Source organism: Aphidius gifuensis, linkage group LG1 (genome assembly GCF_014905175.1).
Source record: "Aphidius gifuensis isolate YNYX2018 linkage group LG1, ASM1490517v1, whole genome shotgun sequence".
Lineage (NCBI taxonomy): Eukaryota > Metazoa > Arthropoda > Insecta > Hymenoptera > Braconidae > Aphidius > Aphidius gifuensis.
In genome coordinates this window covers 2281751-2297539 of record NC_057788.1, presented here as the reverse complement: position 1 = coordinate 2297539, position 15789 = coordinate 2281751, and the positions used below count along the sequence as shown (strand labels likewise).

The 15789-nt window shown below is 24.3% G+C and overlaps 6 protein-coding genes across 6 annotated transcripts; 2 read left to right on the top strand and 4 right to left on the bottom strand.

Moving 5' to 3' along the window:
* The first annotated feature begins 641 nt into the window (after positions 1 to 641).
* On the top strand, positions 642 to 1909 carry LOC122860886. The gene is made up of 3 exons (XM_044164934.1): positions 642 to 1054; positions 1149 to 1318; positions 1379 to 1909. Exons 1-3 carry the CDS (start codon positions 908 to 910, stop codon positions 1812 to 1814), a joined length of 753 nt encoding a protein of 250 aa, XP_044020869.1. The 5' UTR covers positions 642 to 907; the 3' UTR covers positions 1815 to 1909.
* Positions 1910 to 2340: 431 nt separating this feature from the next.
* On the bottom strand, positions 2341 to 4295 carry LOC122860883 (cysteine dioxygenase type 1). Its single transcript, XM_044164932.1, has 4 exons — positions 4074 to 4295; positions 2823 to 2964; positions 2460 to 2738; positions 2341 to 2383 (listed from the first exon to the last, which is right to left on the bottom strand). The coding sequence occupies exons 1-4, from the start codon at positions 4286 to 4288 to the stop codon at positions 2348 to 2350; spliced, it is 672 nt and encodes a 223-aa protein (XP_044020867.1). The 5' UTR covers positions 4289 to 4295; the 3' UTR covers positions 2341 to 2347.
* A 758-nt stretch (positions 4296 to 5053) lies between these two features.
* LOC122860882 (GATA zinc finger domain-containing protein 13-like) lies at positions 5054 to 8159 on the bottom strand. The gene is made up of 5 exons (XM_044164931.1): positions 7996 to 8159; positions 7371 to 7935; positions 7123 to 7262; positions 5680 to 7051; positions 5054 to 5604 (listed from the first exon to the last, which is right to left on the bottom strand). Exons 2-5 carry the CDS (start codon positions 7905 to 7907, stop codon positions 5440 to 5442), a joined length of 2214 nt encoding a protein of 737 aa, XP_044020866.1. The 5' UTR covers positions 7908 to 7935; positions 7996 to 8159; the 3' UTR covers positions 5054 to 5439.
* A 592-nt stretch (positions 8160 to 8751) lies between these two features.
* LOC122860884 lies at positions 8752 to 9782 on the top strand. Its single transcript, XM_044164933.1, has 3 exons — positions 8752 to 9122; positions 9231 to 9393; positions 9530 to 9782. Exons 1-3 carry the CDS (start codon positions 8904 to 8906, stop codon positions 9763 to 9765), a joined length of 618 nt encoding a protein of 205 aa, XP_044020868.1. The 5' UTR covers positions 8752 to 8903; the 3' UTR covers positions 9766 to 9782.
* A 198-nt stretch (positions 9783 to 9980) lies between these two features.
* Positions 9981 to 11706, bottom strand: LOC122847834 (antichymotrypsin-2-like). The gene is made up of 4 exons (XM_044145691.1): positions 11600 to 11706; positions 11049 to 11423; positions 10604 to 10973; positions 9981 to 10513 (listed from the first exon to the last, which is right to left on the bottom strand). Exons 1-4 carry the CDS (start codon positions 11621 to 11623, stop codon positions 9981 to 9983), a joined length of 1302 nt encoding a protein of 433 aa, XP_044001626.1. The 5' UTR covers positions 11624 to 11706.
* Positions 11707 to 11871: 165 nt separating this feature from the next.
* Positions 11872 to 15054, bottom strand: LOC122847833 (glucose dehydrogenase [FAD, quinone]-like). The gene is made up of 5 exons (XM_044145690.1): positions 13623 to 15054; positions 12923 to 13540; positions 12057 to 12853; positions 11928 to 11946; positions 11872 to 11881 (listed from the first exon to the last, which is right to left on the bottom strand). The coding sequence occupies exons 1-5, from the start codon at positions 14237 to 14239 to the stop codon at positions 11872 to 11874; spliced, it is 2061 nt and encodes a 686-aa protein (XP_044001625.1). The 5' UTR covers positions 14240 to 15054.
* Positions 15055 to 15789: the final 735 nt, after the last annotated feature.

Genomic DNA, 15789 nt, shown 5'->3' with positions numbered 1-15789 from the left:
CCCTCCACAGATCTCAAAAGGAAAAAAAAATATGTATTTTCACAGTATCCATAAGTTCTCAAACGACCAAGAAATATTTGGAAATTGTGAAAAAAAAAGAAAAGTTTCTGAGGACATATTACATGCTAAAATTTTCATAAAGAGACCGACACTGCGGTGATCATTAGTATATAGTAGCTAACATCCCCATGCTATGATTAGACAACAATAGAGCGGTTAACTTCCATCGTTTTCACTCATTTCGCTGACACGTCACACGTGTAAACATTCTATTTTCTGGTTTCTCTGTTGGATGAGAGAAAAAAAAAAAAAAAAAAGAAGAAAAACACATTAAATTTTTAGAGATTTTCTTAGACGTTTTATTTATTATGTTAAATATTATAAATTATTATTTTATTATAAATACACTTTTTAGCAAAGATTGATAGAAAAATGTAACGGAAAAATAATAAATACCAATAATCATTATAATTTATTTATTTTATTTTTAGTTATATAAATGTAATTTTTTTTTTTTTTCTTAAATTATTAGCATTAATTATTAACTTAATTATTATATTAATTTAAAAAAATTTATTTCCACCAGGGTAATCATTGATAAAAAGGTAAAATAAAAATTTCGAAATAAAGCAAATTATCTTAATAATTGTGTCAATGATACATTAGAGAAGCTCCAAGTCCAAAACATATTTTGTCCCATTCGGCCCAATTCAGCCTATCCCCCACTACACACAGATTACATATACAATAGAGTTGACCAGGGTTGATCAATGATCATAGTTGAGTGTTGACTCTCTTGACTTTTCTCTCGTCTCTGCAGCTCTACTTTCTATGTAGTGGTCTCTGGTCTCTATAGTCTTCTTGTTTTGTTTATAACTTATATATTAATTTTTTTTTTGGTGCAAAAATGGAGGACAATAAAGTCAATACAACGAATAATAAAATGATTAAATATAATGAAAATTTATTTAAAATTAGAGAAAAATCAATATATTTTCATATTTACAGCAGTGTTAATCAATCAGAATGCATACGTCTTCGTACACTTATAGAGGTTAGTTTACCGCCATATTATTTTTATTATTTTAAATGTAATACTTATCAATTTATTGTTTTTGTTTTAATATATTTATATTTTATTGTTCTAGAAAACTGGCGGTATTATCTCGGATGACCCTAGTCATAATGCAATAAATTTAACAAATCTACAAACAATTTACTATCGCAAAAAAAAAGATGAAAACTACACACTTCATCATAGTCAATTTATTTATGATTCAGTTGAAAAAAATTGTCTACAAAATATAAAAAATTACAGGTAAAAAATAAAAAATAAATTTATATTGTTTTATATTAAAATTACGTTATTTAATTCTAGGGTACCAGGCTTTTCAAAGTCAGACAATGCGATGATAAAATTATCAAACTTTCTAGATGAAGATGACACAATAACAAGTTTTATGACAAATAAAAATAATAAAGATAATGTCGATAAAAAAAGTAATTCAATAATCAATAAGCAAAAGGTTACAAAATCACTAGAAAAACTTGTTAATCAGCTAGTTAATTCGACTGATGATGATGAAGCATCTAATATTGCTGTTGATCAAGTATTATCAATTCAATCATCACAAATATCCAAGCATTTGTCTGGCTGTTTGATATCAAATTATTCATTGGAAAGTACACCTATCAGTAAAACAGGATCAGATCTAGATGAAGATTCATCAAGTAAGCCACAAGCTCGTCTTGTAAGAAATCCATTTTTCAAGAAAAAAAATAAACAAGCATATTCAACAGTTGACATTAATTAAAGTCGCGAAATAAAAAAAAAGATTGATGATCTGTAAAAAAAGATGAATCAGTTACTAAAAATTTATTGAATAATCACTTATCATCTGTTGGAAAAAATAACGAATATAAAAAAACAAGAAAAATAATAAATAATATGTATTGATTAAATAAATGTAATGGAAAAATAAAAGATACTAATAATCGCATTATAAATTATTTATTTTATTCCAAATTATCTAAATGTTAATTTTTTTTTTTATTGAAATTATTATTATTAATTATTAACTCAATTATTATAAAATAAAAAAAAATATTCCAACCAGGGTAGTCATTGATAAAATGATAAAATAAAAATTTCGAATTAAAGCAATTATATTAAAAAATAAAAATTTTAGTCAACATGAATTTAAATTATCTTATTTTTATAAAACAAAATGTGTATAGTTATTTATTAAAATTTTTTAAAAGTATCAAAACGTAATTTTAAATAGAAATATTTTTTTATACTTATGTATCATTAAAAAGTAAAATTTATAATTTTTTGTTAAAATATTTAATTGTCCTCGGGTAACCTGCTGTCTTGTATTTCCTATAAAATAATAAAATATTAAACAAATAATTTAAAAAAAAAATAAATAAATCCATAAAATAATAATAAAAATTACCCGATTTCTACGTTCACCATATTTGGACCAGAATGTGACCTTGCAACTAATTCTCTGACCAGTTTGTTTATTAAATACAGAACACGATGAAAATGGTGGTGAATAAAGATGCAATGATACTGCTGGATTAACAACACTTGGATTTTCAACACGATGAAGGCCCATTGAATCATTCATATAACAAACATCATTTAAATTCAAATTATTTTTTTCAATTTCACATAGTGCTTTGTCCTCTGTTGATGTTGCTAAATTTTCAGTTGGCCATTCGTACCTTGTCTGCAAATCAGTTGAGAAAATTTTAAAAACAACATAAAAATTTATTTATTTTATGTATTTCATATCGAAATAATTATTATATACCTCACAAAGTTCACCTTGAAGTATTTTCATAACACAATGAGCATTGGCATGATCATGAATTCCAGAACCATGACCTTCTCCCCAACATAACACCATCAAATTAAAACGACCATTTCCTTCATCAACCAAATTTCTTGTGTATCTAAAAAAATTAAAAATTCATTAATTAAAATGCTTTTTAAATATTCAAAATGTTAATAATTCATTAGCAAAATTATTTATGTTAATTTTCATTGAGATTTTTTATCTACTTTCTTTATATAAATTAATAATAAATTTTTTTTTCATTTATTTCTACATGTAATTAGCATTTAATTTATATTTTCATTAAATTTTTTTACAATATATTTTTTAATAGCAATAGAAAGGAAAATTGTTGTTTAAAAAATAAACAAATCCATTCACTTTACAATAAAAATTATGGCTCATAAAAATTCTCAAGCAGTAAATTATTTGTGGAAAGTTAAATAAATAAATAAATAAATATAATGATTATTAAAGTCTTGTTAAATAAGAAAACCCATAAATCAACTATTATTTTTCATTTATTTTTAAATCATTAATTAATTTAAAAAAAAAAAATTAAATTTACTTATATACGTAACAAGTCTTGCAAAATACGAGAAGTGATAACCCGATATTCAGGTCGTTCAATGATGTTATTATAATATCACATAATTCGTCATTTATTATTGTTTATTCAAATTAATTTAATCAAATATTATTTTATTCTTGTTTAAACCAAATTAATTCAATTGTATCAAGTTCAATTGTCAAGAACTCTTGCACCTCTTTATGATAAAAAAAATAATTGTGAAATTTGATTATTTATTTAATTACTCCATGCTTTTATTAATCACTCATCTACGGCAAATAATATTTCATTCAACAAATAAAATCATTATCATTTATAAAAAAAAAAATATTTCACAATAAAATATTCTCGATAGTTCTTAATGAAAACATCATTAATTAAATTAAGAATAAAAAAACTAAAATAAAACTAAATGCAAATTAATAAATTTAAATTTTTTTTATTTTTATTTTGCATTAATATCGCACGTGTATACTGTTTTTTATTTTAATTTTTTGCTATATCGAGGTTGATGGTTTACAGTGACCTCAGAAAAAAAAAATTACCGTTATTTTAAATTTATATAAATGCAAGTTAAATGTCAGTTAAAAAATTAAACATAAATGTGAAAAAAAAATATATTTAAAAAAATTAATAATAAAAAAGGATAATCATACCTATGTCGATCAAATTTAGCATATTTTTTCCAATCTTGTGGATTACTTTTGTACATTGACATTAAATCTTGTACATAATCAATATCAACAACATCAACATTAAATGCATCATGAAGTTTTTCAATAAGTTCAACAAGTGTTAATCTTTTATCATGCACAACTTTTTTATTTATTATTTTACTATAATTACGTGCTTCACAATTGTAAATTTCCATTATTAACCAATAAACAATATTCACTTTAAAAATAAACAAAAATATTATAAATTAAATTTATTATTTTGTTTTTACGATTATATTTAATGTTGATTGTTCTGTTGTCAATACAAGTCTACAAGATTCTGGATTTTGCATCTTATTTATTTCAACCAAATGAATCCCCTACTTTTCTCATTTACACAATATTATTACAACAAAAATTCTTCAGTTAAACAACAATTTCGTAAAAATTATTATTACTATCAAATTATCTATTTAAAAACAAACATAAATAAATGAAAAAAATACTTGTATTTGTATTTTTTTTAACTACATTACATTTTCACAACATCAAGGTAATATTTTTCTTTCTTTTTTTTTTTTTCTTCAAGGCTTATAAATTATCAGTCACGTTAGACAATAGATTCGATAGTTAATTTTGAATTATGATTGTTTTTTTTTTTTAATAATTTTAACAGCTGATTTGTAGGTCGGAACACGTTTTACACTCGACGTATTGAAAGTAACTAAAAATGAAACTCCAGTATTAAGTGTCTGCAACGTGTACATGTATTTAACTATAGGTGTATTAATATTTCTGAGAACATGTATTTCTCCTGAACCTGCAGGTGTGCTAAATGGGATTTTTTTTTTCCTTTTTTTTCCCCATACAAGCATGCTGCTACTGATGGTATTTTAAAGGATTTTATAAAGCTAAAATATTTCAACAATACTTGATTATTTTATTATCAAGTTTATTAACTTTTTTTTTTTTTAATTCTTATCATTTGTTTTTTTTTTATTTTTTTATAAAAATTAAAAAAATATTATTCTATATATTTTTTAATATTAAAAGATAATGAGTTTTTTTTTTTTATACTATTTAATTTGTCACTAATGACGAGGTCATATTGGCTCATGAAGCAAACGATTGTGATAACAACAAATTATTAAGTATTTTTTTTTAAATATCTTTTTTTTTTTTCACTGCATTTATTCAGTGTTAATACAAAATGATTCTTCATGTATGACTATCATAAATTAAACAGTTATCATTTAATAATAACTGTATATTTATTTATATTTTTTTAAAATAAAAAATTTTTAATTAAAATTTATCAACAGTGATTATTATTTGAAAAAAAAATTAAATTTGCTTTATCAATTTTCTAATTAGCGTGGTCGTATATTGCTTTTAGCTTGCGATATTCTGAATCATATAAAAATTTTTCTTTAATTTGTTTTGGTAATCCAGAGTTTTCAATATACTCTGGTTGTAATATTTTTCTTATCCAGTGAGTTACCAAAGAAACTGGCGTTCGATGTGAAAATAACTGTAGATAAAAAAATATTAAATTAATGAAAATATAAATTGGTGATAGTAAATTAAATATTTATTATTTACTTACATCTGTAGCAGATAATTGTTTCCAAAATGATTTTGAACGTGAATGTCGAAATTTATCATTATCATAAACAAAACGTATCATTTCATTTTGTTCCCATTTTAAAAATTCTTTTCTTCTTTCACCATTTGGAAGTCTACGTTTTTCTAGTGAATCAGTTGAAAAACATAGCTTTGTACCATCCAACCATGCTTCACCATTCTTGGTAGATTTTTTTTCTATATTTAATTTTTTAGCAACTTCTTGATTGTGTTGTATTTTTGAAACTTGATGAGCTGTTAAATCATCAGGAAGTTCAGTATTATTATCATCAAACTCTGATGATGAATCATCATGATTACTTGTTGATTTTTTTGATGATTTTTTATTGTTTGTTGATGAACAAGGTTTATTTTCATTGTCATTATCTGATGATCCTTTGATTGGTTCACCAAATGAAGAATTTGATTTTTTAGATTTATTATCATTATCACTTGATGATGATGATGACTTAGTATCAGATTGTCTTGATTTTTTTTTATCAGAATATCGAGCTCGTTTGGTTGGTGTTGAATCTTCTTCTTCTGATGATGACAATGGTACATCAACTACTCGTGCTAGACAATTACCTATCATACGTTGTGATTTATTCAAACGTTTATTAGTTTCTTTTTTTTGTTGAGTACATTTTGATGATGACTGGTCATTTAAATCTTGACAATTCATTTGATTAGATTTTGTTGGTGATAAACATTTTGATAATGGATTTTTATTAGCAACAATTTTTTCTTTTTCATTTTCAATTGAAATTTTAGCTTTTATATTTTTATGATAATTTATTTTTTTTCTTGTTATTATATGCTCGTTATTTTCTTCATCAGATGATAGTTGATCATTTAATTTTTTTTCAGTAACTGATTCATCTTTTTTTACAGAAATTTTTGATGTTTCATTTTTATCTTGACTGTCAGAAAATACTGATGGATCTTCATCTGTGCTTGCTTGCTTTGAAGTATGGTTTTCTTGTTTTGTTTTAGATGATTTTTTAGTTGAACAGACAGGTGATAAATTTATCGAAGCAGGTGATCCAAAAAGATCTGGACTATGTACTTCTTCAGTTGACATTTCAGTTATGCTATCACAAAAATTATCTTCTGGTGTATCACCAGTATCAATATTATCTTTATAATCACTTGAATTAATTTTAATTTTAACATCAGTATTTTTTTTATTGTCAATATCATCATATTCATCATCACTAGATTTTGACATCAATAATAATTTTTTATTTATATTGTTTTTTGGATTTAACAAGTCCAATGATTCAGATGTTTCATCAAGCTCTTTTACTTCTGTTTTATGTACTTTTGATCCACCACAATTGCCATTTTTAAATCTAAAAATAAAACAACAAAAAAATATTATTAAATTGTTCGTTAATTTAAATGATAAATTCGTTTTACATACTTGTAACTATCAATGTCCTGTCGCTCTTTTTTAACTGAATTAATAACAAATTTAGCATCATTTCTTAGTGTTTCATCTGGTTGTAATAATAAATTATTTATACCATTTTTTGACTGTTTAAAAACAGCTCCACCATTCTTCTGTTAAGATAATAAAGTAAATTTTTAATTATTTTGATTTAAAAATAAATAAACAAGTAAAAATTAATTTATAAATTGGTTGCAGTTAAAAAAAATTTAAATTAATACCGTATTGTCTAGATGGTCATCTAGTTTTTCTGGTGGATATTTTTTTGCTTTATATTTTTTCTCTTCAATGTCAGATGTATTATCCATTTGTTTAGAATCCTCATCATCTATCTCTTTTTTTATTTCACGACTTTTATTATTGTCAACTGTTGAATCTGCTTGTTTATTTTTTTTCTTGAAAAATGGATTTCGTACAAGAAGAGCTTGTGGTTTACTTGATGAATCTTCATCTAGATCTGATTCTGTTTTATTGATAGGTGTACTTTCCACTGAACCATTTGATATCAAGCAGCCAGACAAATGCTTGGATGCTTGTGATGATTGAGTTGATGATACTTGATCAACAGAACTATCAGATGATTCATCATCATCAGAAATAACTAGCTGATTAACAAGTTTTTCTTTTGATTTTGTATTATTTTTTTCATTGATTAATGAGCTACTTTTCTCATCGACATCTTGATTATTCATATTTGTCATAGAACTTGTTATTGTGTCATCTTCATCTAGAGAACTTGATGATTTTATCATCATCATATTGTCTGACTTTGAAAAGCCTGGTAGCCTAGGATTAAATAACATAATTTCAATATAAAACAATATAAATTTATTTTTTATTTTTTACCTGTAATCTTCTAGATTTTGTAGACAATTTTTTTCAACTGAATCATAAATAAATTGAATATGATAAAGCTTGTAGTTTTTATCTTTGTTTTTGGAATAATAAATTTTTTCTAGACTTGTTAAATTTATTGCATCATCACGAGGGTCATTATAATTAATACCACCATTTTTCTAGAACAATGAAATATAAATATCAAAACAAAAACAATAAATTGATAAGTATTACATTTAAAATAATAAAAATAATGTATTAAAATATATGGCGGTAAACTAACCTCTATAAGTGTATTAAGACGTCTGTATTCTGATCGATGTACACTGTCATCAATATAAAAATATAATTTTTTTCTATTGATTTGAAATAAATTTTTATTTTTTCTAATTATTTTATTATTTTTTTTAATGACTTTATTATTCTCCATTTGTGCACAAAAAAAATTTTAAATAATTTATAAACAAAATAAAAAGAAAAACACACACATGTCAGATGTCACATGTAAAAAAAAAAAAATAAATAAAAACAAAATTTGAACATAGATAATGGACTTGTATATAGATGGTTTGAGAGTGTGGCGCTCGCAGCAGTGGCGCAGCGCACAAACGTGTACACACATTCTCAACACACACATATAAATTTAAGCACAACAAATAGAAATTTGAGTTATTATTATTATTTCCTTTTTACCTCAAATTATATTTTTTTCTATATTTTTTTTTTTTTCCCTCTTTTTTTTCCTTTGTTAAAAATAGTAAATATTGAATTATTCTTTAACAAAAGAAACCAAGAAAAATTTAACTCTAAATAATAAAATATGTGTTTTCCAGTCAGTCGAAAAGAAAGAACAGGAAGCAAAGCATCTCTGCTCTGAAAAAAATAAATTGCAACTGTGTATTTTTTTTTTAATTGTTATGTATTTATCAATAAAGATGAACATATTACTTTTAATGTTGTTGGCAATATGTGAAATCTATACGGCTTATCAATTGCCAGATCCGTGTGCAGGAATTTTCAAGTACGTTCCTGATGATAATCGAATTTATCATGGTGAAATAACAATAAAATATCCACCAAAATATGAGTCATCGTGTTTACAAGTGACTTTTGTTTTCTTCAATCTTCGAATTACGGTAAGAATTTTTTTTAGTTTTTATATTGTTTAATAAAAGTCATCAAAACAAGCTGATAAATTTTTTAATTTACAAATAAATAATTATGTATTTATTTATTTTTTTTAGGTATATGAAAGTGGATTAACTCTTCAATCAAAACAACCAATAATAATAAATGGAGAACCAAGTTTCGTTTACCGGATTTATTTTGATAATTACTATCCCACAATGCCAGTCATCAAAGAGATCAAATTTAATAATATTGTCATGTGTGACATGAAATATGAACGTAAGAAAAATAATTTTAAAAAATATTTATTTTATTTATATTTAATTTATCTTCATTTTGCCGCATAAATAAATTAAATAATTTTTATCAATTATAAATTATAACATAAACAAATAATAATTAATCTTATTATCAGTTCCAGAATCAACTCGAATTATAATGAGTCACTGTTTGTATCCACCTGGAGTCAACTTTATTTCCAATGCAAGCAGTGAAAATCCTGCTGAAAAACATCAAATGCATCGTCAATATTTTAATGAGGTAATTGACGTTTCCAAAACATATGTTGTATTATCGAAAAATTTAAAAGCACCACTTTTGAAAAAGCAACTAGAAGATGATGGACTTCCACCGATAACATTTGACTTATGAAATATCATTAAACTAGACTTGGAATAATTTTATTTATTTATTATCACTTGAAAAAAATTTATTATTTATTGTCTATGTAAGAAGAAAAATATAAACATAAAAATTATTTTACAATATAATTATTTATGTAATTCTTTAATAATTATTATTTTTAATTAATTTCAATTATTAGTATGAGTAAAAAAACAAAAAAACAAATTGAATGAATTATTTTATCAATTAGATCTATAAATTCCAGCAAGTAATATTGTCTCTGTAAATCTATCAAAAATTAAATAAATAAATGGATAATTTGCATAAAATTTAACAGGTTCTCCATTATCTTTAAATTCAGTATGAACCTCATGATGATCATCTGGTGTTATTCCATCTTCACCAACTTCAATTTTTGTTTTATGAACAAAATCAGCGAGATAAATATCATTTTCTGTAAATCTGCTTAAATTTGGATTTATTTTTCTTCCAACTAAATCACCAGATCCCATACTATCAAGTATAATGTCAATTGGTAATTCCTTCTCAATAATAAATCTTGGCAATAACAACTTGACACTTTTTTTATCCATTTTATAATTAACAAAAATATCACCAAGTTCAACAATACCTTGTTGAGTTTTCATTTGATCAATTAGATTTTTTATACCATCATCATCATCACTGGTTTTTGTTGGAAGAAAAACGTACATGCTAATGTCATCATCATCATAAGGCAGCTCAAGAATTTCAGCGCCCAAATACATTGAATATTCTAAAAATATAATTAAACAAAAAAATAAAACAATTATATTATTTAAAAAACTAGAACTTTTTTTGTTTTTTTCTTCAACAATTAACTCACTGTAAAGATAATTTTTTTCTTGAAACATATAACGAACATTGGTATTTTCAAATCCATAAAAAATATCATCTTTTGTGCTTGCTGGATCAAATGGATGTTTCCAAGTTGTTTTCATATAAACACCATTGACAAATATAACATCAGCACCACTCCAAATGTCACCTGGTGAAATCATTTCTTGTATATTTTTATCAGTGTTATCTTCAACCCATTTGTTGATATTTATTCTTCTTGTATTTAACTCTAACATTGAATTATCTTCATTAAACTTTTCACTGATACGTTTGAGAATTTTATTATTTGTTTTTAACTCTGCACTCATGTATATACGATTTGCAACCAAAAATTTTGATCTCATTGATGTGTCATCCTGTAAATTAATTAATAATAATTGTCATCAAGATGATCTATCATTTTTTTATGCTTAAATTAATTAATATATTACCACATATTTTGAACATGTTTTTTTCCAGTAATCTGACATGTAAAATTCTTCAATGTCATCCTGAGTCAAGTCATCAGGAATTCCAAGTATTTTTTGTAAATTTTTCATGGTACTTCCTCCAGAACCAATGTAAACAATTAACAAAGCTTCATAAATACTGTGAGGACTCAATACAATATTTTCTTTGCTCACAATTGAAGCTGTTTTATCAAGTGTATTTATTGCAAAATTAATTTGTCCAGTTGACAATTTTGCAAGTGTATTTTTGTCATTTGGTGATATTTCTTTGACCTCCAAAGAACAAAATTCATCAGGATAATTTTCAGCACATGATTTGTTGATATTAATTATCAAAAAAATCAAACTCAACAGCTTCTGGAAAATAAAATATATAAAAATTAATTTAATAAAATTTTACTTTAAATTAATAATTAATTGTGGCTGGATGTTGTCACAACATTTTATTAAATTACATGTTTTTTTTTTTCTTTAAGTTTATCAAGTAATAAATAAATTAAATATTAATTAAATAAATAAATTATTTTACTCACGATTTTATTCTCCAAGATGATCATGCTGGAGGATTTAATAGCTGAATAATTTATCAAAACGTTGAAAAGATTTATCAATGTGTTGACAATATATGCGCATTTAACGAGTGTTACCAACAGACTGCCAGAATTTTCTTGTGTATAGTTAGTTGCTGATTAGTTAATGACACAAAAAAAATCTACCTGTGTTTATTTTTGAAATAAAAAAAAAATATTTATCTACTCACAAAGACAACTTGTCAACGTCTGTGTTTTCTTTTTTCAATACTTTCTTAACGTAAACTATTTTCGTCACAAAATTTATATTTTAAATTTATATAACCAAGAAGATAAATAATAAATTAAACCTTTATCAATTAAAATAAAAATAGACAATCAAATTTTAAAATTTCGTATTATATTTTAAAGATAAATTTTTTAAATAATAAATTAATTTAAATAATTGATTTATATTTACGTCGATACGTCATTTTCATTATTCTAAATGCCAACACTCTTCTCGTGATAACTTTATCAATATCCCAATATTTTTTTTTGTTAAATTTATTTTTTAATTTTCCAATTGGCATACTATGATTGACAAAAATATTTGGATAATAATTATCAATAATGGTCCAGTCTTGCTTAATCATATCAGCAGCTTTTTCAGCAATCATAATTGTTGGTGCATTTGTATTGCCACTGACAATAGTTGGCATTATTGATGCATCAATAACTCTAACTCCTTGAACTCCATGAACTCTTAATCTAGCATCAACAACAGCCATTTGATCATTTACTTTTCCCATTTTACATGTACCAGTTGGATGATATATTGTCAATGTGTAAACCGTGGCTAAACATCTCCAATAATCATCAGATAAAAATAAAAATTCAGCACATTCAGGAATGACATTTGTATTTGGTCGTGCATTTAAACTTTTCATAATTTTAGTTTGACTCATTTTATGAATGAACTTTGCACCTTCAATCAATGTATCTAAATCTTTTTTATGACTAAAATAATTTGGTACAATCACTGGATAATCATTGATATTTGATGAACGAAGTTTTATAAAACCACGACTTTTTGGACGAAGAAGAAGTGGTACAGCAACAAATGATTCTTGATATAAAATATTTTCATAACTATTTGCATAAATATCACTTTTTAATCCACAATTTTGTGTACCATAAATGCCACCCTCAGTACTGTCTGAAGCTGATGAAAATAATATTTGAATATCAGGATAATCTTTGTAATAATTTGTAAATCTAAAATTAAAAAAAATTAAAGATTAAAAAAAAATATAAAATAATTTTATTTGAAAATGAATTTCTTACTTTGTGTTGATGAATCCCATGGCTTCACATGTTGGCAATGCATACAATGGTCCAGTATGATTAAATAAAAATTCTTTGATAGATTTAATTGTCAAACATTTTGGTAAAACAAATGAAAATCCATAAAGTTCATCATATACTTTTGGTGGATCAATTAAATAATTAATTCCTCCAATAGCAACATGATCTTGTAGATTTTTTCCAACACCTGGAAGATTTTTAATAACCCTAATTCCAATTTCATCTAAATGTTCTTTTTCTCCAACACCAGATAGCATTAATAATTGTGGTGATTGAATAGATCCTGCTGATAAAATAATTTCTCTACCAGCATAAATAATATATTTTTTTTTTTCACAATTTATTTCAACTCCATATGCTATTTTTGATTTATCATCAATTATTATTTTCTCTACTCTTGCATGATTCCATACATGAAGATTTTTTCTTTTTGATACTGGACGAAGATACGCCTTTGCTGCACTCATTCGAAGACCATTTTTTAAGGTACCATGTGAATATGTAAAACCAGATTGTCGTGCTCCATTTATGTCTGTATTTTTGTAACCCATTTCACGTCCTGCTGATAGAAAATAATCTGTAAGTGGTGCATGATATCTAAATAATAAAATAGAATATTATTTAATTATGTATTTTAAATAAAAAATAAAGTATTAATATTTAATTTGATATAAATTACCTAAATTTTTCTACACTCAATGGTCCATCATGCCCATGATATACAGATCCTTTTAGCTCATCAATATTTATATTTTCTGATTTTTTAAAATACCTCAATACATCTCGATATCCCCATCCAGGATTTCCAGCTTTTTCCCATGTGTCATAGTCTCTTCTGTTGCCTCTGACATACAACATTGCATTTAACACACTGCTACCACCAATGACTTTTCCTCTTGGCCAATTACACACACCATTTTCCATACCACGACAATAATTATTTGATTTTTCAGTTCTAAATTTCCAGTCTAATTTTGTTAATTGAAGAGTTGGAAAAATAACTGGTACTTCTGATAATAATGGCTCGTCATCACCAGCTTCTAACAGTAATACTGTGATATTATCATTTTCAGATAAACGATTTGCAACAACACATCCAGCTGTACCACCTCCAATAATAATATAATCATAAGAATTCAATAACTCATAACTTTTAACAATATTTATTCGATTGTTTTTGTCAACAATATCATGTCGTGTGTTGATAATTAAATAACGTAGTATTGATAAAAAAATAAATCTTTTACTTGATATCAATGCTATTCTTTTTGCTGAATATAGACTCATCAAGTTCATGATGTTTTTTCGACTGACAACTTGTATCAATTCTCCGGAAATTAATTTTTTTAAATTTTATTCAATATTATTGTTGTTAATTTATTGTTTGTTTTTTTTTCTCTTCGATGCTCAGTCAGCAATAAAATATGCGAATTGTTATTTTTTACGCGTTATGATTTATGTTTTAATTAAAAGAAATAAATATTTTTGTTGCATAAATTTACGTAATTATGGTATTTAAAAAATTAAATAAAATGTTTAATATTGATGAGTATTTTTCTTATTATGAAAACGATAACTTCCGGATTGATCAGCTTTAAATCGACTTGAAAAAAATAAAATTAAAATATCATTAAATTAATAATTGCCATGATAAAAAATAATAACAATAAATAAAAATCTATTATTGAAATTATAAATTTATTGTAAAAAATTATCTAAATGAAATCATGAAAAGTCTAGATCATCTAGAATTATAATTTCTTTTACAACAACATGGATTTTCACTGCATTCATTGCAACAAGTTGAACGATCATTTATTTTCTGACGTAATTCATTCATAACATTTGAAAATATATTTAATTTTTGATATGGCAATTTATCTGATCCATAAGGTTTTGATTTTTCATGACAATGACAATAGCGATTATCTGGTAATGTTGAATGATCATTATTTATTTCAGCATTTTTGTTTTGATTTATTTTTGTTATTTTCATGTCATCAGATGAATTAACTATGGAACACATGGTACATGATGAACAACGACAAATGTCTCTTGATAATTCACAATGTTTACATGTTTCAATTGAATCATCACAAGTGCACTGGTCCTGATGTTTATCACAATAAACACAAATCATATTTTTAAAGCCACCTTTATTATTTATCTTGTTACAACAACAATTAACATTATTATTTTTCAAATGATTATCATCTTGTAAATAATGATCTCCAGCATTTAATTTTAAATTCCTAGATGTTGAACAACAAGTGCAATAATTATTATTTATTAATTTTGTCTTTTTTTCATGAAATGAATTAATTGGTTTATGCTTATAAAAATTTTCATGACTTGTGTGGATTGAGCAATTGCAGCATGTCAATTCACATTTAATTTTATCATTCATTTTTTTTTGAGTTGGTAAATATTTTGTAGTACATACTGGATTTGTATTTTTTTTAGTAAATTTATTTTCAAAATCAACAGAACATTGACAATCAATTTTTGATGATGATTTTACAGACAATTTATTTTTTAAATTTTCACAAGATTTTTTTTTACTTAATTGTTTATTGTCTTTTTTTTCCTCATTATTTTCTTTATTATTATTAATTAAATTAAATTTATTATCATTTATCCAACGTTTTAAAATACCACATGCAATTTTCCATGACCATGTTAGAAATGAATCTTTTTCTGTTTTTTCTAAAATTTCTATTTTACATTTTTTTTCTTTTAATTTATCTTCTCTCATTATCATATTATTGCTAATAATTTTTTCGTCTATTTTATTTACTCGTGATGTTATTTTTTTTCCTGTCTCTGGTATTTTTTTAACAACAAAA